At 52.7% G+C, this 27,691-nt stretch overlaps 1 protein-coding gene across 1 annotated transcript in view; it reads right to left on the bottom strand.

Moving 5' to 3' along the window:
- The window catches only part of BCOR (BCL6 corepressor), a 72,678-nt gene that overhangs the window by 19,113 nt on the left and 25,874 nt on the right, over positions 1–27,691 (bottom strand). Inside the window, 10 exon segments of the mRNA XM_038759975.1 lie at positions 2,599–2,859; positions 4,837–5,165; positions 6,088–6,444; positions 6,942–7,220; positions 17,921–18,107; positions 18,599–18,652; positions 19,323–21,890; positions 21,892–22,176; positions 23,242–23,320; positions 24,983–25,108. Coding sequence (XP_038615903.1) covers positions 2,599–2,859; positions 4,837–5,165; positions 6,088–6,444; positions 6,942–7,220; positions 17,921–18,107; positions 18,599–18,652; positions 19,323–21,890; positions 21,892–22,176; positions 23,242–23,320; positions 24,983–25,068 — 4,485 coding nt within the window. The 5' untranslated portion in view covers positions 25,069–25,108.

Here is a 27,691-nt window from a genome sequence, read left to right on the forward strand (position 1 = left end):
TTATTTATTTTACTTGTACATATATATTCTATTTATTTTATTAATATGTTTGGTTTTGTTCTCTGTCTCCCCCTTCTAGACTGTGAGCCCACTGTTGGGTAGGGACTGTCTCTATATGTTGCCAACTTGTACTTCCCAAGCGCTTAGTACAGTGCTCTGCACACAGTAAGCGCTCAATAAATATGATTGATTGATTGATTGATTGATTAAGCCCTCACTATGTGCCAGGCACTGAATTAAGCGCCAGAGTGGATAAAATATTAATAATAAAAAACGATGATACTTGTTAGGTGCTTACTGTGTGCCAGGCACTAAGCACTGGAGTGGATATAATAACAGTAATAATAAGTGATGGTATTTGTTAAGCGTTTACGTGTCAAGCACTTCTAAGTGCTGGGGTACATACAAGCTAATCAGGTTGTCCCATGTGGGGCTCACAGTCTTAATCCCCATTTTACAGATGAAGTAACTGAGGCCCAGACGTTAAGTGACTTGCCCAAGGTCACAAAGCAGACAAGTGGCGGAGCAAATAGGGTTGGGCAGTGAAGAGCCTGTGTCTTGCCACTCATCCCCTATACTCAGCACCTGTATATATGTATATATGGTTGTACATATTTATTACTCTATTTATTTATTTATTTATTTATTTTACTTGTACATTTCTATCCTATTTATTTTATTTTGTTGGTATGTTTGGTTCTGTTCTCTGTCTCCCCCTTTTAGACTGTGAGCCCACTGTTGGGTAGGGACTGTCTCTATGTGTTGCCAATTTGTACTTCCCAAGCGCTTAGTACAGTGCTCTGCACATAGTAAGCGCTCAATAAATACGATTGATTGATTGATTGATCCCCTACAGTGCAGAAAAGCGCCAGTGATAGCAGCAGGAACAGGGGGTCTGCTGGGTAGAGACAAGTAGTGGTGTGTGCTGAGCATCTGCTGCGTGCAATGCTAAGTGCTTGAAGACAGATTATTTCCCCAGCTCCTCAACAATCCCTGCCTGGGTGTGTACAAGGCTCCTCACTGTGGATACCAGGTCCAATCAATCAATCAATCAATCGTATTTATTGAGCGCTTACTGTGTGCAGAGCACTGTACTAAGTGCTTGGGAAGTACAAGTTGGTAACATATAGAGACAGTCCCTACCCAATAGTGGGCTCACAGTCTAGAAGGGGGAGACAGAGAACAAAACCAAACATATTAACAAAATAAAATAAATAGAATAGATGTGTACAAGTCAAATAAATAAATAGAGTAATAAATATGTACAAACATATATACATATATACAGGTGCTGTGGGGAAGGGAAGGAGGTAAGACGGGGGGACGGAGGGGAGGGCGAGGAGGAGAGGAAGGAGGGGGCTCAGTCTGGGAAGGCCTCCTGGAGGAGGTGAGCTCTCAGTAGGGCCTTGAAGGGAGGAAGAGAGCTAGCTTGGCGGATTGGCAGAGGGAGGGCATTCCAGGCCCGGGGGATGACATGGGCCGGGGGTCGACGGCGGGACAGGCGGGAACAAGGCACGGTGAGGAGTTTAGTGGCAGAGGAGCGGAGGATGCAGACTGGGCTGTAGAAGGAGAGAAGGGAGGTGAGGTAGGAGGGGGCGAGGTGATGGAGAGCCTTGAAGCCGAGGGTGAGGAGTTTCTGCTTGATGCGCAGATTGATTGGTAGCCACTGGAGATTTTTGAGGACGGGAGTAACATGCCCAGAGCGTTTCTGGACAAAGACAATCCGGGCAGCAGCATTTAGTATGGATTGAAGTGGGGAGAGACACGAGGAGTTAGCAGTTAAATACTGGGGGGACGGAGAGAGAAAGAAACAACCAGAAGATCTACCAGGAAAAATTGCCACCTTTTTATTGGTCTGTAAGTATTTCCCAACTCCCTGAGCTAGGGTTGTAGGACTTTCTTTTGCAGTTACCCAACCAATTGACTGGGCACCGTGGAGCAGAAAACCTCTCAGAAGGGCCTGCGGTGAACCTGAGGACTCCCACTCCTGAAGATGACCCGGACTCTAATCAATCAGCCAACGGTATTTATGAGCACGTACTAAACTTGGAAGAGTAAAATACAACAGAAGTAGCACACGCACTCCCTGCCCATAACGAGCTTACAGTCTAGAAGAGGGGACAGACATAAATATAAATAACAGATTTATAATATATAATTTAAAGATATATACGTAATTATAATGGTATTTGTTAAGCATTTGCTTATGTGCCAGGCACGGAACTAAGCACTGGGATCTACACAAGCAAATCAGGTTGGATGCACCTGGGGCTCACAGTCTTAATCCCCATCTTACTATACGAAGTAACTGGGGTCCAGAGAAGTGAAAAGACTTGCCCTGGGTCTCACAGCAGATAAGAGGCAGAGCTGGGATTAGAACCCAGATCCTTCTGCCCTGCTGTGGGATGACTATCAAACAACTCAAAGAGCCATAAACACGAAACGCGACTGGCTGTCTTTGCTCAAACCACAACCCAGGCCTTCCTGCCCCAGCCCATGGACCCCAGCCCGGAGTCCCCCAGGTTCTCCCCCATCCCGACCCTCGTAGCCCCCTCGCCTTAATCCCAAACCCCAGAGCAGTGCGGAGCAGGCACTTGCCTCATATCCCAGCCGGGCGGCCCTCTGCAGGAGCGTCTCTCCGGCGTTCTTGTTGACGATCAGCCTGCGGGCTTCGGGTGGCATGGGGCGAGTCGGGGTGGTCTCCCGGGGGGGGCTAGCTGGGGGTGGCTGGGGGGCCGGGAGGAAGCCGGGGACCGGGGGTGGGCGGTCCACCAGCTTCTGCTCCGGCAATTTGGCCGGGGAGGAGTCGCAGTCCGAGGCTGGCTCCGGCCGCTTCCTGAACCGCCTGGTCACCGTGACCTAGTAATTATAAGAATAATCATGATGATGATGATGATGGCATTGGTTAAGAGGACTCCGTCCTCTCCTGGTTCTCCTCTTATCTCTCCGGTCGTTCTTTCTCAGTCTCTTTTGCAGGCTCCTCCTCCCCATCCCATCCCCTTACTGTGGGGGTTCCCCAAGGTTCAGTGCTTGGTCCCCTTCTGTTCTCAATCTACACTCACTCCCTTGGTGACCTCATTCGCTCCCACGGCTTCAACTATCATCTCTACGCTGATGACACCCAGATCTACATCTCTGCCCCTGCTCTCTCCCCCTCCCTCCAGGCTCGCATCTCCTCCTGCCTTCAGGACATCTCCATCTGGATGTCCGCCCGCCACCTAAAGCTCAACATGTCGAAGACTGAGCTCCTTGTCTTCCCTCCCAAACCTTGTCCTCTCCCTGACTTTCCCATCTCTGTTGACGGCACTACCATCCTTCCCGTCTCACAAGCCCGCAACCTTGGTGTCATCCTCGACTCCGCTCTCTCATTCACCCCTCACATCCAAGCCGTCACCAAAACCTGCCGGTCTCAGCTCCGCAACATTGCCAAGATCCGCCCTTTCCTCTCCATCCAAACTGCTACCCTGCTCATTCAAGCTCTCATCCTATCCCGTCTGGACTACTGCACCAGCCTTCTCTCTGATCTCCCATCCTCGTGTCTCTCTCCACTTCAAACCATACTTCATGCTGCTGCCCGGATTATCTTTGTCCAGAAACGCTCTGGGCATATTACTCCCCTCCTCAAAAATCTCCAGTGGCTACCAATCAATCTGCGCATCAGGCAGAAACTCCTCACCCTGGGCTTCAAGGCTCTCCATCACCTCGCCCCCTCCTACCTCACCTCCCTTCTCTCCTTCTACTGCCCAGCCCGCACCCTCCGCTCCTCCACCGCTAATCTCCTCACTGTACCTCGTTCTCGCCTGTCCCGCCGTCGACCCCCGGGCCACGTCATCCCCCGCGCCTGGAATGCCCTCCCTCTGCCCCTCCGCCAAGCTAGCTCTCTTCCTCCCTTCAAGGCCCTGCTGAGAGCTCACCTCCTCCAGGAGGCCTTCCCAGACTGAGCCCCTTCCTTCCTCTCCCCCTCTCCATCCCCCCATCTTACCTCCTTCCCTTCCCCATAGCACCTGTATATATGTATATATGGTTGTACATATTTATTACTCTATTTATTTATTTATTTATTTATTTTACTTGTACATTTCTATCCTATTTATTTTATTTTGTTGGTATGTTTGGTTCTGTTCTCTGTCTCCCCCTTTTAGACTGTGAGCCCACTGTTGGGTAGGGACTGTCTCTATGTGTTGCCAATTTGTACTTCCCAAGCGCTTAGTACAGTGCTCTGCACATAGTAAGCGCTCAATAAATACGATTGATTGATTGATTGATTGATTAAGTGCTTACTATGTATCAAGCACCATTCTAAGAGCTGGGGTATATACATGCTAGTCAGATTGGCCACAGTCCCTATACCACATGGGACTCACAGCCTCAATCCCCATTTTCCAGATCAGGTCACTGAGGCCAAGAGAAGTGAAGCAACTTGCCCAAGGATATACAGCAGGAAAGTGACAGAGCCAAGATCAGAATCTAGATTCTTCTGATTGCCAGGCTCCTGCTCTATCCACTAGGCCATGCTGTTCCTCAGGCCATAAGCACAGCAGGTTAGAGGGCTCCCCTCCTCAAGCTTTCCTCGCGGTGACCGCAGAGGGACGGGGGGGGGGGAGACCACATCCAGGACCCCCTTCTCGGGGGACACATGCACGCACCGCCAGGCAGACAGGTTAGGTCCAGGGGAGAAGCCAGTGACCACAAGCTGGGGGAGGATGGGCGGCCGGGGCAGATTCATTCATTCAGTCGTATTTACAGAGCACTTCCTGTGTGCAGCACTGTACTGAGTGTTTGGGAGGGTACACTAGAACAATAAACAGACCCTTTCCCTGCCCATGACGAGCTTACCTTGTCTTCAGGGTTCTCGCCCTCCAGCGAGTCGTCCCCGGTGAGGGACGTCTTCCTCCGCCTCTCCTGGAGCATCAGGTGTTTGGTTTTACACTGCCGCTTCCCCGCCGGCTTCTCGCAGTCCCCGAACTTCTGCAGGAGAGAGGCGGGCTGGAAGTCATCCTCCTCATCCGTGCACGGCACATCTGTCTTCCGGCTCTCTCTGATTTTCTGCTGCTTGGCAGGCGGCCTCGAGGCGGGCGTGGGGCCCGGCTGGCTCTGCCGTTTGCCGCCTGCATTGGCTGGGGGGAGGGTCTTCGTGAGAGGAGGCAGCGGGAACGCGGGCAAGCCTGGTTGGGGGAGGGGAGACGGGAGGACGGAGGCGGGAGGAGGGAGGAAAGAGGTATTATGCATTGCGGCGGGTGTCGCAACCGTTTAGTGAACGTTTATACCACAACCTGCTATGGCTTTTAATCCCCATTCCGTTTCCAGAGAGGGAATATTTTCATCACCCCACATTCAAACTGCAAATAGGCACACTTTCCCCCCTCCTGGCCCCCCAGCAAAAATCTTCCAACCTAAAAGTCACTTTATAAGGCTTGGCGAGCGCCCAAATTTTCCCTTTCCTCCCCCAACCCGGGCCCAAAGTGCCCAGTGATTTCACGGAAGGCCTTCAGCGCTGCAAGTTCGAAGTCTAGCAGGGCGATCTGAAGGCTGAGTGAAAGCTTAAGAATAAGCTCATGCCTGCTATTTCAAAACTTTACGTCGCAGTATTCTCATCCCCGTGTAGGGGTGACAATCCAGAAATAATTCTCCTCCTTTCCTTTCCAGTTACAAGCTATGACTATGTTGTGGAGTAAAAGTTTTAAGAGGAAGCTCGTTCGGGCTACTTCGAAACTTTACGTTCCAGTATTCTCATCTCCATGTAAGGATGACAATCCAGAAATGATTCTTCTTTCCCCTTTTCCTTCCCAGGTCCAAGCTACGACTGTGTCCCCCAGAACCAAAAGTTTCCTGGGTCAATCCTTCTCAGCTTGAACTCCCAAGTCAGAAGAACCAAACTAAGCCAGTCTGACTTGGGCAAGCGAGACGTTTCTCCCTTTTTCTACTCCCTTGCCTGCCACGTCTCAGCCAGAGTTGACTTCCACTGAGGAGGTAACTGTTCTTGAGAACGGAACTGACTAGAAAACCAACAGGTGACCCAATAGCAGCACGCCACGACTACTCGTAGTTAAGCAAACCGATTCCAGTGCCTAGGAGGCCTCAGCGTACCTTGTTCATTGTCACTTGTTTTGAGGGGCTCTTCAGACCAGCTTCTATTGCTTTTGACCTCTGACCTTTTCCTGGTGGGCTTTTCTTCGGTGCAGTCTTTAACCTTTGCAGTGACCTCTGGCTGAACAGCCTCAGCTAAATCTTTCCTGCTTTGCCGGCCCAACTTGCTGGGCGGGGGTCTCTCTGCTGGTGCCACCTGCTGCTCCCACAATTCCCTAAGATGCTGCAGGTGACGCTGTTTTTTGGGATGGAGCCCTGTTAATTCAATGCACACCTTCAGGTCGGTCACCTCATTACAATGTGGCTCTTCTAAGTGGTGAGAGGAATTGTTTGTCATTTCCCTCTCGGGCCAGTCATCTAATGGAAAAATAACTAAAAATTAATCAAAAAGCCCCCTCGACTAAAGTCTGAAAACAAAAATGAGCTACAAGTCACTTAGGCAAGGCCGGGGACAGGGCACAATAGTTTTCTGCTTTTCGCCACCATGCAGGACACTGAAATGGGGTTGGGTTTGAGGATTTTGGGGGCAGGTTGTTGTCGGATGGTTTTTTTGTTTTGTTTTTTTGGTTTCTTGGGTGGTTGGGGTTTTTTTTTTTGTTTTTCACTCGGTGATTACAGAGGGTTGGGGGGGGGCCGTGGCTACAACTATGTTGCCTCAACGCCAGCCCTGACCTGGTGTTTTACCAACGGTCTCCCGCTGTGGACGGAGGGCGCGAGGAGAGACGACGGATGCTTTTCTGACTAGTGCTTCCTAACACGGACCACCTTGAGGGGAAGGGGCGCCTCACAACCTCCCCTCACCATCCCTCCTCCCTCCCCAGACACACACCTACAAGCATAGCGATGGGGCTTACCTTTGGAAGTCCGCCTCCTCTTCACCTTGCCCAGGGCATCATCCTGCAGCTCGTCCTCCACGTTCTCCAGCTGATTGCCATCCGGCCTCTCTTCAGAGGCTCTGCGCTTCCTGTCCGGCCGTTGGCCTGGGCTCTGGGCAAGGTCAGCCGTCGGCGGCTCCACTGCGGCCCTTTCGTACAGGAGCGGCGGCCGCTCTGTGAGGCATTTCTCCACCTGAAGATCTCTCTCCTCTCGGGCCTCTGGGTGATCTGGCTTGATTCCTGCATTGTTAAAATCACCTAGGGCACCAGAGAAATCGGCACACACGAGATGGTCATCAGGAGGAAGGAGATTGTAAAAAGAAAACAAAAACCGGAAAGGCAGTCGGTCCTCCCTCTACCCTGAAAGATCTGCAGGCCTTGTCCCCCTGACCAACCTGTTACTAACGTGCTCCCTCGGGACTCTTACGGATCCCAAAGAACAAATGAAATCTGAGAAGATGAACATGCTCAGTGAGTACGGCTGAGGTATCTGGTCCTGCTCCCAGCGCCCGGGCCCAGTGAGTTGATGAAATGATCCACGGCCCACGGCCGCCTATCATTTGTTAAAAAGGTCTCCAGGGTCAACATCTTCAAGACCACCCCCGGGGAAGCCCCTGGTCCAGTGTTTTATCGGGTCCTGGAGTGGGAGGGTCGGCTTGGGAGAATGATCCGAGGGCCCCATTGACTGACGGGAGGGGCAGTGGGAGGACAGGGGAGCAGGAAGGGGAGGGGGGGGCGACAGGAGGAACAGTCAGGTGAGGAGAGAGGAAGCAAGACAGAGCTGGCCCAAAGGAGTTTGTGAAGAGATGGGCTGACCAATAGGAAACTGGAGAGACCAGACCTCTCCCGGCCAGCTGACTGTAGGCCTCTCACCTCCCCCTTTCTCCCTCCCTCCCTCTATCTCTTTCTCTCACCCTCCTCAGAGAGAGGACAGATGTTGATGGGCTTCCGATAACCAGTCTACCTTCCTAGAGTAGGTTCAAAATTCGCCTCTTTCCTGAACTCTTCAGAGTGATGAGAATTGATCAAACCCATCCCCATCTTGGATTCTAGAGGAAGGCCACCCCATTTGCAACTCAGAGGGAAGTGGAGGAAACCAAAAATAGAACAGAGGGCATCCAGGGGGCAAAAACGGAACTGTTACCCTTGGCCCAGGCCCAAGAGGGACCAGAAGAGCCCTGAATTCTGGGGGACCCCAACCCCCTTGGCTACATCCTTCAGAGAATGACTCGTAAGAGACAAAATTATCTAAAGACTGGGCCCTCCTCTCTTCAGGCTCAAAAAGACTAGATCCTTTTCTGCCAGGTCTTAGGAAGTTCACATGGGCACACAAATAGGCACATATTCAAGAGCTGGCGGGGAAGTGAAAAAATTAAAAAAAAACCCACTTCCCTGAATCAAAGGTCTGTCTCTCTGAGACAGTTTCCTCTTAGAATCATATCGGCAGAGCAGGAAGGCGAGTACGTTAGTTAGATGGCACTTAGCACTTATTTACATATCCTTCTACTCTACTTTTTCCTCTATCTGTTTTTTCTCAATCTGTTTTAATGTCTGTCTCCCCCTGTAGACTGTACGCTCCTTGCAGGCAGAGATTGCATCTACAAATTCTATTGTCTGGTTGGGAAAGTTCCCAAGTGTTTAGAACAGTGCACTGAAGAGTACACAAACACTTAATACTTGGGTGGGGGGGAGTTGGTATTTTTTAAGCACCTACTCTGAGCCACGCACTGTACTTAGGGCTGGAGAAGATACAGGCTAAACAGGCTGGACACAATCCATATCCTACATGGGGCTCAGTCTTAATCCCCACCTTACTGATGAGGTAACTGAGGCACAGAATGAAATGATTTTCCATAAGTAACAAGACAGAAAAGTTGCGGAGCTGGAATTAGAAGTCAGTTCATTCGGACTCCTAGGCCTGGGCTCTGTCCACTAGGCCACACTGCTTCAATTATGAGATGATTGCTCCCAGGAAAGAGTGTCAAGAGTGACTTTGCACATAAGGCAGCCCCCGCTGGACCCTGACACACCTTCCTCATCCACTCACACCCGACACCGCAGACGGTTCGGCTTCGATGTGGCGGTCACCTGTGGGGGCAGCCCAACCTGGACATCTGCCACTCCCCAAAATTCACTTGAAGTTCATCTCCCCCACTAGACTGAAAGCTCTATGAGGGCAGGGATCAGGTCTACCTACTCTACCGTCCCCTCCTAAATGCTCTACACAGAGTAAGGGCTCAATCGGTATCGCTCATTAACTGACTGATAGGTTAGCTGACATCCCTTGTAGGCTTAGAATGATACCTCAGGGACTCATGGCCTGTGCTTCCCAGCCCTTTGAGCCAGGAGAGTCTGGCACCAAACTCACGCTCTAGCAGATACAGCAATGGCCTGAGAGTCAGAAGGACCTGGGTTCTAAACCCGGCCCCTGCCACTTGTCTGCTGGGTGACCATGAGTAAGTTGCTTCACTTCTCTGTGCCTCAGTTCCCTCTTCTGCAAAATGGGGATTAAGACTGTGAGCCCCATGTGGGACAGGGACTGTGTCCACCCTGATTAGTTTGTATCTACCTCAGTGGTTAGTACAGTGCCTGGCACGTAGTAAGCGCTTAATACCATTAAAAAAAAAAGATCAAGTTGGACCAAGATCACTATGTCCCCCAGTTGCCAACCAGCCAGCCCAGGGGCCTTCAGCTACCCACCCACTTGGAAAGGGGAGGGACTTGCTCCCAAAGTGAGGCATCATCCTTTTCCTCAACAAATCTCCCTCCTATTCCAGTGATCTGGACAGAGATCAGCGCTTAGAACAGTGCTTTGCACATAGTAAGCGCTTAATAAATGCCATCATTATTATTATTATTATTATCAGGATCGCCACTGGACACCGGTCCAGCCCAGACAGGGGCGTTTTCACTATCCACTCCCCTTCTCCCACACTGAGAATCTGTTCTTGCCTAATCACGCTCTTGCACACTCTCTGCCAGCCATCCATGTCCACTGCCGAACTTCTAGGTGGGATAGAGATTTTTATTTTCCTAACAGGCACCTGGAGACCAGGGTTCCGTCTCAGAAGTACCATCACCTACCCAGTCGGTCAATCGTATTTATTGAGTGCTTACTCTGTGCAGAGCACTATACCAAGCTCTTGAGAGAATGCAATAGAACAATATACAGACACATACCCTGTCTACAATGGATTTACAGAAAAGAGGGCACCCAGCACTTAAGTCAAACCAGACACCTCAGCCGAGTTGGGCTTCTAATGTTAGAATTCAAGAATCGATCCCCACAACCAGGGTCCATCTGCAGGACACCCCCGCACGATGGACCTGTCGCTGTCCGGGGCTAAAGAATTGATGAGATGGCCAATCCGCTGCCCACCGCCCCGGAATACCAGAGCCCCATTGGCCCAGCTCGCCTGAAAGGTGGGGCGAGAGCGGAGGGCCAAAGGCAAGATGGCCGGGGGTGCGGCCAGGGTGCCATCTAAATTCGGCCCCATGTGCTTTAGGACGTTGTTCCTAGACACAATTAGTCAATCGTATTTACTGAGTGCTTACTGTGTGCAGAGCACTGTACTAAGTGCTTGGGAGAGCACGGTACAACAATGTAACAAATACATTCCCTGACCACAATGAGCTTGCAGTCTAGCACTTGGTCTGGACTGTGGAGGAGCCCGAAGGACCCGCTAATTTGGGGGATCCTCAGCCAGGGTTGTGGTTCCACCAAAAGATGAACCCTTTGAAAACCCCCCAAAACTCCCAGATGCTCATACAACTCTCGGGACCCGTCAGCCCTGCTCGGCTAAACAAGACAGAGGCAGCTGGGGCTCTAAATCTTCACTCTTCTTCCAACTTGCTGTCTGACCTGGATCTCCACCTCTCTTCCGTCTGGAAACCGTGAATGAATCTAGGTGCCTTGTGAGGAGTGACTCAAAATGACTCCCAAGTGCCCTGAACATATGAACAAGAGTAGAAACTCCGATGAATAACATCGACAATATGATGTCAGAATTTCAGGCCAGCCCTTGGCTGTTATCTAGCATGGCTTAGTGGAAAGAGCCCGGACTTTGGAATCAGAGGTCATGGGTTCAAATCCCCAGTCTGCCAATTGTCAGCTGTGTGACTTTGGGCAAGTCACTTAACTTCTCTGTGCCTCAACTTCTCTGTGCCTCAGTTACCTCAACTGTTAAAATGGGGATTAATACTGTGATCCCCCTGTGGGACAACCTGATCACCCTGTAACCTCCCCAGTGCTTAGAACAGTGCTTTGCACATAGTAAGCGCTTGATAAATGCCATCATTATTATTACTTTCACATAAATAGAGAAGCAGTGTGACCTAGAGGAAACAGCACAGGGCTGGGAGTCAGAGGACCTGTGTTCTCAGCCTGGCTCTGCTGTGTGACCTTGGGCAAGTCACTTCTCTGTGCCTCAGTTTCTGCAACTGTAAAATGGGGATTAAATCCTACTCCCTTCTACTTAGACTGTGAGCCATGTTGGGAGAGAGACTGTGTCCAACCTGATAAAACTTGTACCTACCCCAGCAAACGCTTAACAAATACCATAAAAAAAAAAACATTAAAAGAGTTCATACTAACCCTTTGCTACATCATTTCCTTTCACACACAATCTGATGACCCAAAACATCCACCAACTTGGAGGTAAGGAATTGTGGAGTGGGGGGCAGGAAAAGCAAGAACAATAATACCTTGACAAGTATTATAACCCTATTTTTTGTTAGAATGCCAAAAACACAAACCACCCCTGAGGAAGGTTGTGGAGTTCACTTCTCTGGAGATCTTTTTGTAAAAAAACCCTAGGTTTTTCTCAGTATTATTTGGGTGTGGTGTTGCCTAAAGGCGGGGGATGGATTAAATGACCTTTCAAGGTCGGTCACACACACACACACACACACAACACACACACACAGAGATCCCTCTCGGTTCATTCTGCTCCCTTCCCAAAAGTCTCCCCAATCCACTGACTGGTGGCCAGGGAAGCATATCCCTTCCCACGGGTTACGCTGTGAGCAAGGACGCGTTTCCACATGCCACTTGGCTAGCAGGAGCGATCCCCGGGTCAGAGCCAAAGTGAGCAGACAACAGTTTCCTTCCCGACCCCCAACCCCGGCCAAGCACTGCATGTTCCCCTCCCCCACGCCTCACAATGCGCCCCTCGTCCCCACCCCCCTTGTGGGGGGCGCTTGCTGGCACTCTGGCCCCCGTCCCTCTAGCCCGGACGCTGATGACTTTCAAAGCTCGCCGCTCCCCATGAATTCCCCTATTAATATTTTACCAACAGATTTCACTCTGTTGCCTGTTTCAATAACAGTCTGGATCGCATCCAAGCCTTCCCGAGTTCAAGTCTGCGTGCCAAGGCAGAAAGGTCCGGCCCCTTCATTCCTCCTCTCGGCACAGAAGGAGAGCTCGCTGTCCAACTAGGTCTCCCCCGGCGCCTTTCACTGCCCCCCGCCCAGGGTCAAACCTTCCACTCTGGCCCTGCTCCCCCATCCTCTCCCAACTACTGGCCACCTCTGAAGGACCCAGAAAGTTTCTGATCCTTTCGCTTATCGGGTCTCAGGGCTACCAGAATCTTGAGCTTGGTTTTCAGATCAGCAGGCACACCTATGCTCTGTGAGCTCGGTCACACCTCCGCCTCCACAAAAGGCAGACCCCAGGGAGCCGGAACGTCCCAGATTCCTGACAGCATCTTCGAGTTTCAGAGGGCAGAGTGGCCAAGGTTTGGAAGGCACTGCCTGACTGGCCTACCTCTAGGTTTCTGTTCCTGGGAGGAGAGGAAGGGGCAGGTAAGAAACTGCTCAATTTGTCACCTTTTCCCAGCCACACAAACCTGGAGACTCCCTCACAGCCTGTAGGAGGTCCTATTAGCCTGAGGCTCACTCCTCGATCCCGGTCAAGGCCCTGTACTCCTCCATTGACATGTCTCTGACTCTGTCTCTCACTCACACACACACACACACACACACACACACACACACACACACGTGTGTGAAATGTAGCCCTTCTCTCCCCCTTCTCTTTGGAGTCGGGTCTTCCCATCTGATTTTCCCGAATTAAGCTCGCTCTTTTGGAAAGTAAATCAGGACTTTCCAATCTGGTGCTACCCTCTGCCTCAGGATGCTGACCCACAGCTGAAGGGCAACTCCAGGGCATTAGCCAGTCTGGCCTCGCTCTGGTTGCCACATACCAGCAAGCACTGCCCGGGCTTTGAGCTCGCCAATCAATCAATCAATCAATCAATGGTATTTCTTGAGCTGCAGGAAGCTGTACTAAGTGCTTGAGAGAGTACAATACAACAGAGTTGGTAGACACGTTCACCGCCCTCAAGGAGCTCACCATCTAGAGGGCATAAGGGGAAAAGAAGTAAAGAAAGAAGGGGGTGAATGAGGAGGGAGAACCTCTGGAAAAGAGAAGCCCTGAGTTTCACATTCCTGCGCTCTTTGAATTTGGAGTCCCAGGAAATGGAGCCATTTCAACCATGAAACACTGGATTATCGTTGGGAGGTGAGAGTCGGGAAGAAGACAAGGTAAGGGGAAAAGGAAAGGACCGAAGCCAGATTTGCTATGAAAAGTCGCTGAGCCCCTCCTCAACCCTGGCCCGAAGCCTCATATGCCCCTGGGTCCTTGCTCCCAGAGCGGGGGGCTTATGTCACATGACCCAAACAGATGTGAATGTGCCTGTGTGCCACTTACTTCAATCACTTGATCTCTGCACAATCATATGACTCACAGCACATGCATCCCATAATTTATCATGTTTGTGCTATGGCAATGCTCCACCGAAGTATTGCCATAGCAACATTTACAAGTCACCGTGGCAACAAAGCAGCTTCACCACTGTTCTAACAAAGCCCAGTGAGTCCTAAGCAAGATGGAAGAGTATTAAGACGTTTGTGGGTTATCCCTTACTGAAAGCTTCCACTCGGCAGGTAGACAGACGGGCCGCTTCCCGGCTCAAACTAAGTCCCTGAGATGGTCTGAAGTGCTCTGAGGAACAAAGGCCAGAAATTTTTCGGTGAGAGAATTCAAAGTACTTTCCTCAGCAAAAGGGTGCTTTCCCGAAAAGGGAGGGAGGACAAAAAAGTTGTGGGACTTTGGCCTTTGTAGGGTTGCTCTTTTCTGAAAAGTATACCAACCTTCACCGATAAAGCCATTGCTTTTTCCTTGGCTTGGAATCATTAGTCAGCGAACCAAAGGAAAGTTGGATTGGAAGCGGTCGCTTCATTTTATTTATGTTCAATGAATATTCATCACTCTGTGTCTGCTTGTCTTGCCCAAAAGGGCAGGGATTGCATCTTTATCGTCGTCCTTGTCTTCTATATTTGTTTCATCTTTCCTTGTGTCCATTGCCAACTACCTCCCCCTCCTGCACTCTTAAGATCATGAGCCCCTTGTGGGGAACAGGGGGGTCAGGGACAAGTCTATTCCTCACCTCTGGACCCTTTTCGCAGCACATAAATTACAGTGCTTTGCACGGAGTGGGTTGTTACTGAATACTATTACTACTCATACGACTACCAAGAATCCCAGGTCTGCCCCTGGCCCACTCTGTGACTTTGGGCAGGTCACTTAACCTTTCTGGGTCTCAGTCTCCACATCTGTAAACTGGGGTCCACCTCCGATTTGCCAGCCCATTGTGAAACGGGGGACCCTGTTCGATTTGATAACCTCATACCAACCTTGGGGCTTAGCTAATACTACGTGCTTAATAAATGCCAGAATTATCAGCATGTGCGACAGACCTTCAATATATTACTATCTCTAAAACTTACTGCACTACCCCTCTCAGAATTTTTGCTAATCAAGCAGAATGCTAAGTGACACTCCCTACGGACAGAAAATTGTTGCTGCCTCTTTAAGGTCTCCTGAAGTAGTCTGCCTACGCAAAGAGAAACACCCACAAACTACTTCTAAGACCACTGGATCCCATCCAAGAGGCCATGAGCAAAGCCAAGAGTCCTGACCCACTGTGGCATCCAATTTGGTTCAGATTTTCCAAAGAGCCTTCCGTCTGCGCAAGAAAAAGGTGAAGACACAACAACAAAAAAAATCACGCGCCCTCCCCCCCCCAAAAAAAACCCAGCCCTTGCTCCCAACCCCGTGTCATTTACTGCCAAATTCTGCCACTGTTGGAGAGGAGGAGGTGAGGGACGGTTTCAGGCATTGCTTCGGGAGAATCTTAGGAGTTCAAAGGCCGAGGCTCTACCGCCAGGCTCTCCAACAGAGCCAGTGTGTGAACTTAACGGTATTATAATGAGGGCTGAGATGAAGGAGGAGCCTCCCTCTCTCTCTTTCTCTCCAGTCCCTCCTCTCGGTCTCTCTTGTTCTCTGCCTCTCTTTTTCTGAGGCACTTTTCAAAACATTTGTAGAAATTACCGCTCAAAGGACACAAACGCCTAATTCATTCACAGCTTAACTAAGTACCTGTTGTCCTCTCTAAGGCCAGCGCTGCGGCAACAACACATAACCCCATCTACCACTGTTCCTTATCGCCCTCCCAGAAATAAAACCACCGGGCCCCACCTCTTTCACTCCAGTAACATTACCCCAAGCCACCTTCAATAGGCCCCCCGTCCCTCCTGTCTCTGATAATGGGCTCTGTGTGGGTGGTCCGGGGAAAGAGGTGGGTCTCCCTGTTCCTTCCCTCCTGCCCCCTCCCCCGCCTCACAGCCTCTGTCACCGGGAAGGGCCAGGCTCCCTTTCTGTCCGCTGCCACTGGCCGGCCCCAGTCCCTTCCGCCGGTGAGCTGCGGTCCCCAGAGGGCCTGGAGGATGTTCTGCAGGAAAGCCGGGGAGGGCTGGAGAGGAGGGAAGATCGACCCATCCAGCGTGTGGCAGGGAAGGGAGCCTACGCCCTGGTAGTGCTGAGAGAAGAGCAGAAAGATCAAAGCCCTTTCCCCTTTTGCAACCTTCCCACACCTTCTTTCCTGTTTGTTTATATTGTACTCTCCCAAGCGCTTAGTACAGCGCTTTGCACAAAGTAAGTGCTCAATAAATAAGATTGAATGAATGAATAAAAGGCAAGCGATTCGTCAAAAGACAAACCTGGACTCTTCCACGGCTGTCCCTCTCCAGAACAGGGGTTTGGAGTTTGGATCGCCCTTTCCCCTTTAACCTTAATTTACAACTTTCTCTGCCCACAAAGGTACCTTTTCAAAGCAAACATTCCATCCCACCCTACTTCAACAAGAAGGTCTCCCCCAGGACTTATCCCAAAGACGTTATTAAATGATGACCCAAAGGGAAAGACAAAAAGAACGCTCCCCTTCACCAGGAGGAGACAGACTCACAGATGTCCTGCCTCTCCCCACTCCTGCCTGGCCAAGAATCATCCCAAACCCCACCAGGGTTGGAGAATAAGGGGCCTCTTCCTGTTAAAAGGCCAACACCCTCACACCTTGGGGCAGAGAGGAGATTCAAGTCTTAGGCACTCCACCTGACATTTACTGAGAGCTCACTGTGTGTGTATGTGTCCCAAGCACCGGGCTTTCCCACCCCAGGAAACCGGTGTCGGTTCAACCGTAGCCCACCTGCTACCTGGCACATTCTCTCCTTCCTGCTCCCCCCGGTGGGCCCACATCCGCCAAAGCCGCCCTCTGGACACCAAACTCGGGGATGCAGAAACCTCCCACCCGACCTGGCCACTTAAACACGGAAGACTGGAGATGATGCTTTTGACTATCATTCAGGCAAAGGGCAGAGGTCTCCCCTTTGATCTGGCCTTGTTGTGTGTTGTTGCCGCAGCGCTGGCCTTAGAGAGGACAACAGGTACTTAGTTGATCTGGTGCGGGCTACCTTGGGAAGTAATTGTCCCAGTCCAACTTCATCCCCGCCCCGGTCTCACTGGCCACTGAGTTAGTAGCCAACTAGAGACCACTCCCCCGCCTCCCCCCCCCCCACCCCCCGGCCCCCCAGGCTCAGAACAAATGGACAAGTCAATCTAGGAGAAAACCTGCCTGTTCTGCGCCTCCCCACCACACACCTGTTAACATGGTCTCGGATGGGAGTCCGCACAACTCTGCATCTCAGAGAGGAATGGGGTGGATGCCACCCTGTCCTGCTCCTGACACTAAACTCCCAGAAGCTACAACTAGCTCAGGGCCCCCGACCCTAAGACTTCTGTCGTTTTTAAAGCTTCTTGAAAGCAGGCCTCAGAAAGTCCACACTTGAGAATTCTAGGAACGAGAGCCAACTTTCTCCTGTGAAGGAGCCATGCTGGCTGGGTCTGGATTTTTGGCAGTGGGGACCGGAAAGGTGAGAAAGGAAGACCGACTGGGCCCGGGAGCCGTCATTTATCAACGGTCAGTAGCTCCATCACACCGAATGTACCGTTTTCTCGTCCTCTCCCCCGCACCTCCCAATCCCTGGGCCTTTCCAGAAGGAGGAAAGCAGAGACCTGACCCTTCCTCTAAACTGTCAGCTCATTGTGGGCAGAGAATGTGTCTATCCACTGTTACTCTGTACTCCCCCAAGCGCTGAAGACAGGGCTCTCCACACAGTAAGCGCTCAATAAATACCACTGACCAATTGATTCTTCCTCAATGTTTTACGGGGGAATGAATTAGGGCATCATTTGAGGGGAGACTCAAGTTAACTGACAGAATGTGCGCTTCTGCTGTCCAAGGACAAAACGTTTCTGACTTGTATCTCCCTGCCCTGGTCGGCCCCAAGATTTGATCTCCCAAGGACGGCGTCATGCTGGGGTCAGTACCAACGGGTTAGCCATGGGAGCACCATTCGGGGCTATGAGCCGGGTCCCCATGGGTCGGAACCAGGGCTGAAACAGGACTCACACCGCCAACATCCAAATGAACGGCCTCGGCTCCTTCCCTCTCCCAGGCTGTATGGAGAATCCGACCCCCTTAACTCCATTTTGGGGCGCTCTCGGGGCCCTCGCTCGGATGCCCCATCTGGGCGGACAGGCGGACGGACGGGGGACTTACATCTGTCACTGTCATTTTGGTCCGCAATGGCATCTTCCAGAGCGACGGACTTTGGCTTCTTTTCATTATTTCCTTTAAAGAGTTCCCAGTCTGCCTGGCTGAATTTGCAGACTTCTGAGTCTTTGGTTGCTGCTTGGCTGTCTTCCCTCTCTTTCATCTCCAACTCTGAGAAGCGCATCATTGCACGCTAGAAAGAGAATGGAGATGAAAAACAAAATCTCACAATAAGAGCGACTTCCATTTACCTTACCTTAACAGGAAAATACTTTCCAAAGAGAAGTCTGCTCAAAACCAACCAGGGTTTTACGAGATAGGGGGAAAGTTTCAAATATCTGAGTGGCACAATACACAAATTTCTAGCTTCATTAGGCAAATAGTCACACAGTCTTTTCAATACACATGTACAGATAGAGAGCTATGTGGGTATGCATACATCCACACATTGGATAGATACGAACACTTGCATTTGTAATTAGAGATAAAGAAACGAAACAAAAACAAAAAAAAGCGAGAAACAAAGACACAAAAACAAAACAAAAACAAAACACCACACAAGAACAAACTGTACAATGAATACAGACGACCATGGCCCACAAACTTCCCTCTCGTGTACTCGGAAATGAAATTTAACTCAAAGGTTTATGTAAGATTCTAGTAATAAAAATTTGAAGAACTGACCTCACAGTAAGCAGCAGGTAGACATAAAATACTGTCCTCTTGTAATCCTTCCATCTATGTAATTAAAATGGGCACTCAATGGATCATGTAGATAATTTCATCCATTTTTATAAGCATAAACCAATTTCTTTCTTAACATTGCAAAACAATTTGGCTTTACTCAGCTGTTCATTAAAAGTAAAATACCTTAGGAAATTCCAATACATTATCTGTCACCGCTCACTAACAAATTCACTGGCCGAGTCTCTCCCTTTAAGCTGACTCTGTTGGAGAAGAGGATCGGAGGACCCCACGGCCGGCCTGAAGCGGCCACTCCTCTCCACCTTAGCTCAGTGACAGGCTCGCTGGCTCTAGACTGAGAAACTCAAGCGAGCGAGGGGAGCCGGGCCTCGTATCATGCAGTCTTTCCCCGTGACCCTAATTGACGCTTTCTTAAGGGAGGGACACGTTTCAGGGGAGTCCTCCTTCCAGGCTCCCCCACCCCCACCCCCGCCTCCCCCTCTCTTTTAACTTAACACCATCAGGAGAGGGCGAGCTGGCCCCGGAGGCCCCCCGCAGCGCGCCGCGCCTGGCCCCCGACGGCACAGAGCTGCCACGTGATGCTTTCTCCCGGCGGCACCGTCGAGCGGCCCGTTCCTGGCCCGCTCCGCCATACCTCCCCCCCTCTGCCCCAGAGTCCCGGCTTCCGGGAACCCTGAGCGGTCCGCGTCTCGGGGAGCCTCACCTGCAGGGCTCGCTGCTCCCGGCTCAGCTGGCTCGAGTCGGCATACAGTTCGGTGGTGACACACTTGAACCGGTCCCCGACGTAGCCGGCTGAGTTGGCAATCCTCTTGGCCAGCTTGGACGGCTTGGGCTTCGGGAGGAGTCGGCCGTCCGGGGACTCCGGGTCGTCGGCGCCGTCTTTGGTGTAGGCCGGGCTGACGTCCACAAGGGACAGGGCGCCACCCACGCAGAAGGGCTTGGCCTCCTCTTGGGCTTTGGCTAGGGTCAGGGCGGCCGCGGGGACCTCGCCCCCGTGGGCCGTCTCCAGAAAGGCGGCCGCCGAGGGCGGGAGAACCAGACCCTCTTTGCCGGGGCTCAGGGCCAGGGGTTCCTTCCTCAGGCCGAAGACTGGTGAGCCCAGGGGCTGCTTGAAGGCGTAGGCATCGTGGAAGTCGCTGCACCGCCCGTAGTCCTCCCTCATCACGATCAGGTCCCGGGGCTGCAGGGCCGGCTCCCCGGGGTGCCTGGCAGGCTCGCCCACCGGCCCGCCACCCTTGGCCAGGCCAGCCTCACCTTTGGCGTCCGGATCCTCCCGCAGGAGGTCAGCGTAGACCAGCTTGTCGCCCTTGGGGGCGACCTTCCCATGACCGGAGCTTTGGTGTGCTTTGGGGGCGGGGTCCGCCGGGACCTCAAAGTGGAGCTTAGTGTTGCCGGCTTCCAGGAGCTCAGGAAAGCGGAGGCGGGGGGCCGGGTCCTCGAAGCGTGGCCGCTCGGGGGGCCGGGCCCGCCGCTCTGCTTTCTCCTCCTTGGCCACATCCAGCGGCGTGTGGGGCAGCAGCATGGGGTGGACCATGCCCAGGCCCAGGGCGTCTTGGTAGGTGAGGAACTCCGCCCGGCTGGCGGGGGGCAGGCTGTAGGGGATCCCGGGTTTTGGGGCCAGGTGGCCTGGGAAGAGGCTGCCGTTGGGGAGGAGGACTGGGTGGGGGTAGACGGGCCCCTTGGGGTGGAGAGACAGGGGGCTGATGGCGAGGCCCTCGGGGGCCGGGTACGGAAGGTAGCTCCGGGGGTAGGGGAGCGGGGGCGACCGGAAGGCCTCATTGGGCGGGAGGAAGATGGAGCCCGGGGGGAGGCCGCCCTCTCCGGCCTTGAAGCCGGGCTCAGGATTGCTCGCCTTGCCGGCCTTGATGCCAGGCTTGGCGCCTGGCGGCGGGGGCTGTCCCACGTGCTGGATGACGGAAGGGGTTGGGTCCAGGGTGCCCCGGCCAGCTTTGCCGCAGTCCGCGTTGGCGTTGGGGGCAGGTGAGGCCGAGGCGGGGCGGCCAGCCCCGGGCATGGCCCCTCCCAGGTTGCCCACGAGCGCCTCGGCGCCCCCCATGCGGGGGCAGGAGGAGCTCCTCTGCTGGGGGATGACCCAGTCCAATGCCTTGTTCTTCAGTGGCCCGCTCTTCCCGCCACCACTCAGGTCTTCGTTGGGGCCAGGCCCAGGCACCACCCAGGAGGAGGGGGCCGTGCTGATGATGTCGGGCCTGTAAAGAGCGCAGCCGTTCCCAGACGGAGACAAGCTCTCCTTGGGCACGTCGGCCCCCGGGAGTACCAGCCCACCCCCGGGCCGTCCGTGGCCCAGCCCAATGGGGGCCATCTTCTTTCCATGGTCTGGCTTCACGGTCTCCGCGTCCACCACTTTGGACGACAAGTCCAGCGGCTTGTCCGTGACATCTTTGGTAGCCGCCTGCTTCTCCAGGAGAGGGGGCGAGCGGCCGTCCTTCCTCTCGTGGGCCACGGGTTTCCGGCCCGGGTGCCCGGGCGGGGCCTGGGCGCCCTCGCCTCCTGCCTCATGGGGCTTGGGGAACTTCCCGCCGCCGGGAGGCCGGGCAGGAGGGAAGTCCCCGCCGACAGTCGCATAGGGCTTGGGCAGGGTGGCCGAAGACGGGGAGGTGGAGATCCGGGCGAACGGCTTATGAAACTCTGAGTAGGCGTCCCCCGGCTGGGGGGCCGGCAGGTGCACCCTGGGCGAGGGCCGGGGCGATGGGGGCAGCAGGAGAGCCGGGTCGGCCGGGAGGTTGGTGGCAGCCGCCGGGGGTGCCTTGGTGGGCGGGGCGCGGGGTTGCTTGCCGCTCTGGATGTGGGGGTAGGCATGGGCCTCCACAGGGGCCCCAGGGCCAACACCCATCTTCCATGGCAGGCCCTTCTCCGGGCAGTGCACCAGCGGGGGGATGGCCGGGGAGGCTGAGGCGGCCGAGAGCCGCATAGGCGACGCCAGGGAGGACGGGATGTGGGGGGCGACGTAGTGAGATGGGGGCAGGTAGAGGAACCGCTCGCCATTGGTGCAGACGGGGGAATAGGCCAGGTGCTGGGGGAGGCTGTAGGACTGCTGAGGTAGCAATGCCTTATACATGTTCAAGGAATACTTATTTGGTGAGTCGAGGAACGGGTAGATGGCAGGGGTGGCTCCCTCCATGTATGGGTGGACCCAAGGGAGCCTCAGGTAGCTAGCACCGTTGATGTTCAGCGAGCTCGGCTTGTCGCTCGCGGCTCGGTCCAAGCCGAGGGTCTCCCCGGGGGAGACCGAACTTTTTTGTATTCCGGGGGGGCGTCTTGTATATAGCGTTGAAGCCATTCGGGGGCTTCCCGGAGACGGCAGGAGCCTCCGCCGTCTCCGGAGGGTTGGTCTTGAATGGCATCTCGGGGTTTCTTTCCGGGGTAAAGCCGAGGCTGGCCATGGCTCCGGTCGCATCCCGCCCCTTGTCTGAGCCCAGGCCACACAGGCTTGAGTAGACGATGTTGCCGGGAACTCGGAGTCCTTCCCGGATAAGCCCCGTCCTGTCCATACCCAGGGCGGCAAGACCGTCGATGCGGTGGGCTGGGCTGGCATCCACCTGCGGGGAATCAGAAAGTGGAGAGGACAGCGTTACGCTGGATGGTGGGTACCTCGTTCTTTTCCCGGGGTGGGGGAAGAGGGGGCAGGGTCAGACACCAAAAGAGACCGGAGATGTGTTTGTTTCTTTTTTTAGAGGGTGGGGACCGGGGTTGTCCACCCATTCTGAATTGGAACCAGTCTCCTCCGTTGCCTTTGACGGCGTCCTAGAATCCTTTCCTAGTTATAGGCTGGGAGCTTGCTCATTCTCCCCCTCTTTTTTCGTCACTGAATAGACGTGCAAGAAATGATCTTCCTTTAACCCCCCCCGAGCCTGTCTGACACTCATTCCTTCATCTGTCTCTCTCGAAACTTCAGCAGCTCAGCCGAGACTTGCTCAAACTGAAAGGACCGGCAGCTTTACTCTCCCCAGGGCCTCTGGGATGGGGCCGAGGTTTCCCTAGGCAAGCAAACAATAACTTCCCTTTCTGGTTTCCTCAGAGATGGCCAGGAGGGGTTGGGCAAGCCCGATCCCGGATTTCATGGGAGACGTAAATAGGGGCCTTAAATGGCGTGCTCCCAAATCAATCAAAAGGCCACAGGTCAAACGGTGGTTAAGTCTTCTTTGACGCCTACTCCCCAGCGACTGAGAGATGGCCAAATGCATCATCTTTCACTTGAAAGTTAAATCCTACAAACTTCAAGGTGGAAGGCCTTGAAGTGTATTCAGCTGGATTTCCTGGTGGGCTCCCTAACCTATAACCTAACTTACAACTGCACCACTAGAAAAGGGGGTACACAGGTGCACACGCACGTGCATACATGCTCTCTCGCTCTCTCACTCACTTTCTCTCTCTCTCAGAGCACCCCCTGGAAAAGGTGCCCAAGACCGACCAGGTCTTGTTAGACAGGACCCACCCCCTACCCCCTCCCCTAATCCCAAAGATTTCCCAGCATCGACAGTTTTCCCGAGCTCTGCCTTATTTTCGTCTTTTAATTTTTCAAACGAAACACACAAGAAAGCAAGGAAGGTCACAGAACACAAGCAGTCCTCAGTTATTTCAGTAGGAAACCATTAATCTCTTACCACGCTGTGGTTTAAGTGATTTTCTTCCCTCAGTTCCAGTCTGGTTTTCGGGGCCTCGCCATCGTTTACTGGAATTTTCCTATTAAAGAGGAATCACCAGCCGTATGAAAACATTCCCTGCTTAATATAATACAACTCTCTCAGGTCTCCCTGCTCCAGACGGGGCCCTGAAGATTCCCGCTTAAGCACCATTTAAAATTGTATTAAGAAAGGTGTTGGAAAGGTGTTGCTCTTGGTCATGGAGAGCAGTGGTGGGGTGGGTCAGTGGGATGCGCTTATAATCCAAAAGGCCTAGATTCTCCTTCCTCCCTTTACCCAATCTTTCAGTGGAGATGCTAGGAAGAGTAGTCAGGGGAACCCCTTTCTCCCCCTGGTGCTTCCACCCACTAGACCGTAAACTCCTTGAGGGCAGGGATCGGGTCTACCAATTCTATCGTACCCTCCCGAGCTCTTTCGTACCATGCTCTGCGCACAGTGAGCGCTCAATAAATACCACTGGTGAACTCAGTAATAATAAAACTAATAATTGTGGTATTTATTATGTGCTTACTATGTTCCAGGCACTGTACTAAGTGCTGGGGTAGACACAAGATAATCAGGTTGGACACAGTCCCCCGTCCCACATAGGGCTCCCAATCTCAATCCCATTTTACAGATGAGGTAACTGAGACCCAGAGAAGTTAAGTGACTTGCCCAAGGTCACACAGTAGACAAGTGGCGGAGCCAGGATTAGAACCTAGGTCCTTTGGACTCCCAGGTCTGCACTCTATCCACTCGATTGTTCCGGATCTTCTTCGGCATCGAGGTCCAACACTGGGAGGTGCGTGCCTGGCTCTGAAAATTCCCCAACTTTTTCCAAGGCACAGTCCTTTCGCTATTTACCACATGACTTGTGTCCACCGAGACAATCAAGCCCTATTTGACCAGCCGGGGAGAAATGACGGCCGGGGCGGGGGTTGGAAGGTCGGGGGAGGATCCAAAACACATAGACACTAATAATATCACACAAATGTCAGCTGTTCTGGGCAAAAGCTGGGAGGCTGCACATCTGCAGCGGCCCTGGTGAGGCAGGCTCGGGGACTTGTGGTCCCTGAAAGCAGACATAAAATATCCACCTTGGTGCTGGGACCCGAACTGCTGACATTCAGCAGAAGGAAAGTTTCATCATTACCCAAAGGAGCAGTTTCAATCATCGAACGCTTAGCTGACTCTACCCCTCGCTCTGAAATTACCGATTAAGGAGCAGGACTGAGTTGCGGCAGAGGAGGAACCGGAAGGAAGCGCGCTCCCGGGACAACAGGCGGGAGGGCCGGCTGGGGCGGGAATGGGCGAGCGGAGTGGGGGCTTCCCCCGTTTATTACTGAGCAAACTATTTGTTCTGAACGCGCATTCAAAGTCGCTCCACCTGGGCCCCGGAGCCTGACATTTCGAGTTAAAGCAGCGTATAGACTGGGATTAATTCTCCTTCATAAATATGAAATAATAAATTAAGTACGAAAGTGCATCGGAAGGCCGCTTTAGGGGCTAATCTTTTAAAGGGCGTCAATGCTTCACTGAGCCGGGTTGCCTGTTAAAACTGTAAATCACGGGCTGCCTGGTTCTGTCAGCAGTCCCCTACCCACTCCGGCCCCCTGGGGGACTGTGGGGAGGGGGGCGGCATGCTGAGAGGGAGAGGCTTCAAATCCCTCTCTACACTGGAGGCTTGGGGGTGTGGGGAGAGCCCAGAAAAGGGAGTGTTTACCTCTCTTCGTTAATTCCACACATGCGGACCCTTTCATTGCTCATCCAGCTATGTACGTTGCCATACAGGGGAGTTGCAGAAAGCATGACGTCTTCTCAAATTGCAGCTTTTCCTCACGGTTTTAGTCTATTGAAATGATAAGAAGAAAAAAACGCACAAAGTTGAGAAGACTGGAGGAGGAGGAGAAGGAAGAACAGTGCACTAGAGCAGGCAGGCAATCTCTCCCTCCCTCTCGGTAATTAATAATGGATGCAGAATTGGTGAGGGGAGTGAGTGGCCTGCACTGAGCTCTGAGGAAGATACCCTGCAGTAAAAGGAGCAAATGGAGGGCGTTTATAGGTCACAAGGAGATGGGAGGTATACCCTGGCATTCATCAAGAAAATGAACAAGCACCCAATGTCCAGTGGACCTGCCTCTGCCACAAGCTCCCCACCACCCCCCACCCCAAAGTTTCTCTTGAGCATTTCCTCCGACTTTAGGAGAAGCCATCCGACAGGCTAACGGGCTGGATAGATTAGAGAGAAGCGATGCTATGCAAAACTCCGACACACACACACTCTCTCTCTCTCTCTCTCTCTCTCACTCTCTCTCAATCCTGCCCAAAGTTACTGATTTTAAGTTGCAGGGCAGGGAAAGGAGAAGTGGGGACACCAAACGGCACGTCCTTCGAGTGGAAAAGACTTCTCGGCCTGGGCAAATGTGCCTCCAAATGCTGCCACGTGAATAATTTAGAGACGGAGGGTTAAAAATAGTCAGTGGGAAGGCCCCACCCCTTGATTAGATTAAGCACCCGACCCGGACCCGGGGCGCTTTCGCCTCAGCGCTACTGTGGGTGCGCGCTGAGTAATTCAATGACACCTGCTCCCTCGGGAAAAGAAATCATTAGCGAGCAGCATCGTGGTATTAGCACTGCGGGTGGATCCACGAGGCAGCATAGAAGGGAGGCAGGTGAAATGGAGATGGGTTTCGGCCCCCATTTACAGAAGGGGGCAGAGGAAGAGGAGGAGAGGATTGGAGGGGGGAGGGGGGAGGTTTTGGGGGACCTGCCTCTCCTCCTTTCCTTTCCTTCCTAATTCTATCTCCCGCCTGCATTAAATTCTAGTTTGCTGCATGAGTGAAGTGTCAGGACAAGCTGCGTTTTATTAACAGGATTATCGCAGCGCGTGATTTATCCCAGTGCAGGATTTTAATTGCTCTTTGGAGGTTGAGTCGTTTCTTTTGACTGAGTTTCAGCCCGCATCCTGCTGCTAAATGCTGGGTTAATAAGTAGGGGAGCCTTTAATGCCCAAGATATCCCCCCCCCAGCTCTTCCTCCTTCTCGAGCACAGCACGCCACCCCCACACCGAGCGCATGGTCTGTGTATTTTCACCCGCGCTGCACACTCGTGCCCGTGAAATCGTTGGCTTCTGTGGCCATCAGGGGAGTTTTCACACACACGCACACAGCGCACACACCCACACGGTTTCCGAAGGCACAAATGTTCCTCAAGTAGAGGCAGTTTCCTTTGTTAGCCTGCAAAATATGCAAATGATTGCTTTTACATTTATACTGAGCAGGGGACCAGATTGTAGATTGTATGAGGTCGCTTTGAGGCACCACACATTCTGTTTTCCAGAGGCAGAAGGGGGAAGGGGGCCGGGGGGGCGGGAAGGGGGTACGGAAAGGTGGGGACCCAACATTAAGAAATCCCTCTATATTGCTTTTTCTAGGGAAGCATTCTGTCCACAATTCTCCCCACCCCACCTATAAACACTGTCTGCCGACGAAAAGTCTGTTCTATCCTGGAACAGTTATAGGTCAATGATGAAAAAGGAAAAGAGGGTGGGGGGGGTTGCAAGGCCAACCGAGGGGGCACAGAAATCTTGTAGAGATGAGAGAGGAGCGCATTATTCAGAAGGAATTATTTCACCGGGAAGATGGTTTCCCCGACAGATTTACTGTTTTCCAGATGCACGGCTTGTGATGTTTTCAATAGGCCCACAACAGCAGCACGGAGAGATTGATTTAACGTTTCACGTACAATTTAGTAGCCACCCATGCACCGTCTCGTCTGAACGCAACGGACCCACCAAGTCACGTGGGAAGGAGTGGAAGGGCAAGGTTGGAGGGGGCGGAGGGAGCCCTTGATTTCCTAAGACCAACCTGTCTCGAGCGCATGCAAACACACACACACACACACACGCACACACACACACCACCCCCACACCCCCCATTAAATGAATTTTAGGAGTTCCAGGATCACTTATTAAAGAAACTGTGCTAATGCGCTTCCTTCTTGGAAGGGTATCGTAAACATCAGCTGCGACTCCCTGAATTAAACACGTCACTCCGTTGACATCTGCAAAGACGAAATGCTAAAATGATGTTAGGAGCAAGAGGGTTACTGGCTTGAACTGGACACCAGACCAGGCCGCCAGCCTGAATGAAACTAACTGCGGGGCCAAAGGAGCTGAGAAGGATTCAAGTCCTGAAGTTGGAGCTGATAAGGAACATTAAACTTCTCTTCTCCCTCCCCAACCTTCCTTTCCCCCGGTCAACCTCTGCCTCCCATCCCTTAACTTGATGAGGGAGTTTGGAATCCCATCTTCTTTCTCGGGCACTGTCAAGAGAAAGTGAGCAGATCTTTAAAGGAGGTTGGTCGGGATCTGGGGGAAAGATACATATTAATATATATACCATACTAGGGTGGCCTTCTGGGGGGTGTCAT

Source organism: Tachyglossus aculeatus, chromosome 18 (genome assembly GCF_015852505.1).
Source record: "Tachyglossus aculeatus isolate mTacAcu1 chromosome 18, mTacAcu1.pri, whole genome shotgun sequence".
NCBI classification, from domain to species: Eukaryota; Metazoa; Chordata; class Mammalia; order Monotremata; family Tachyglossidae; genus Tachyglossus; species Tachyglossus aculeatus.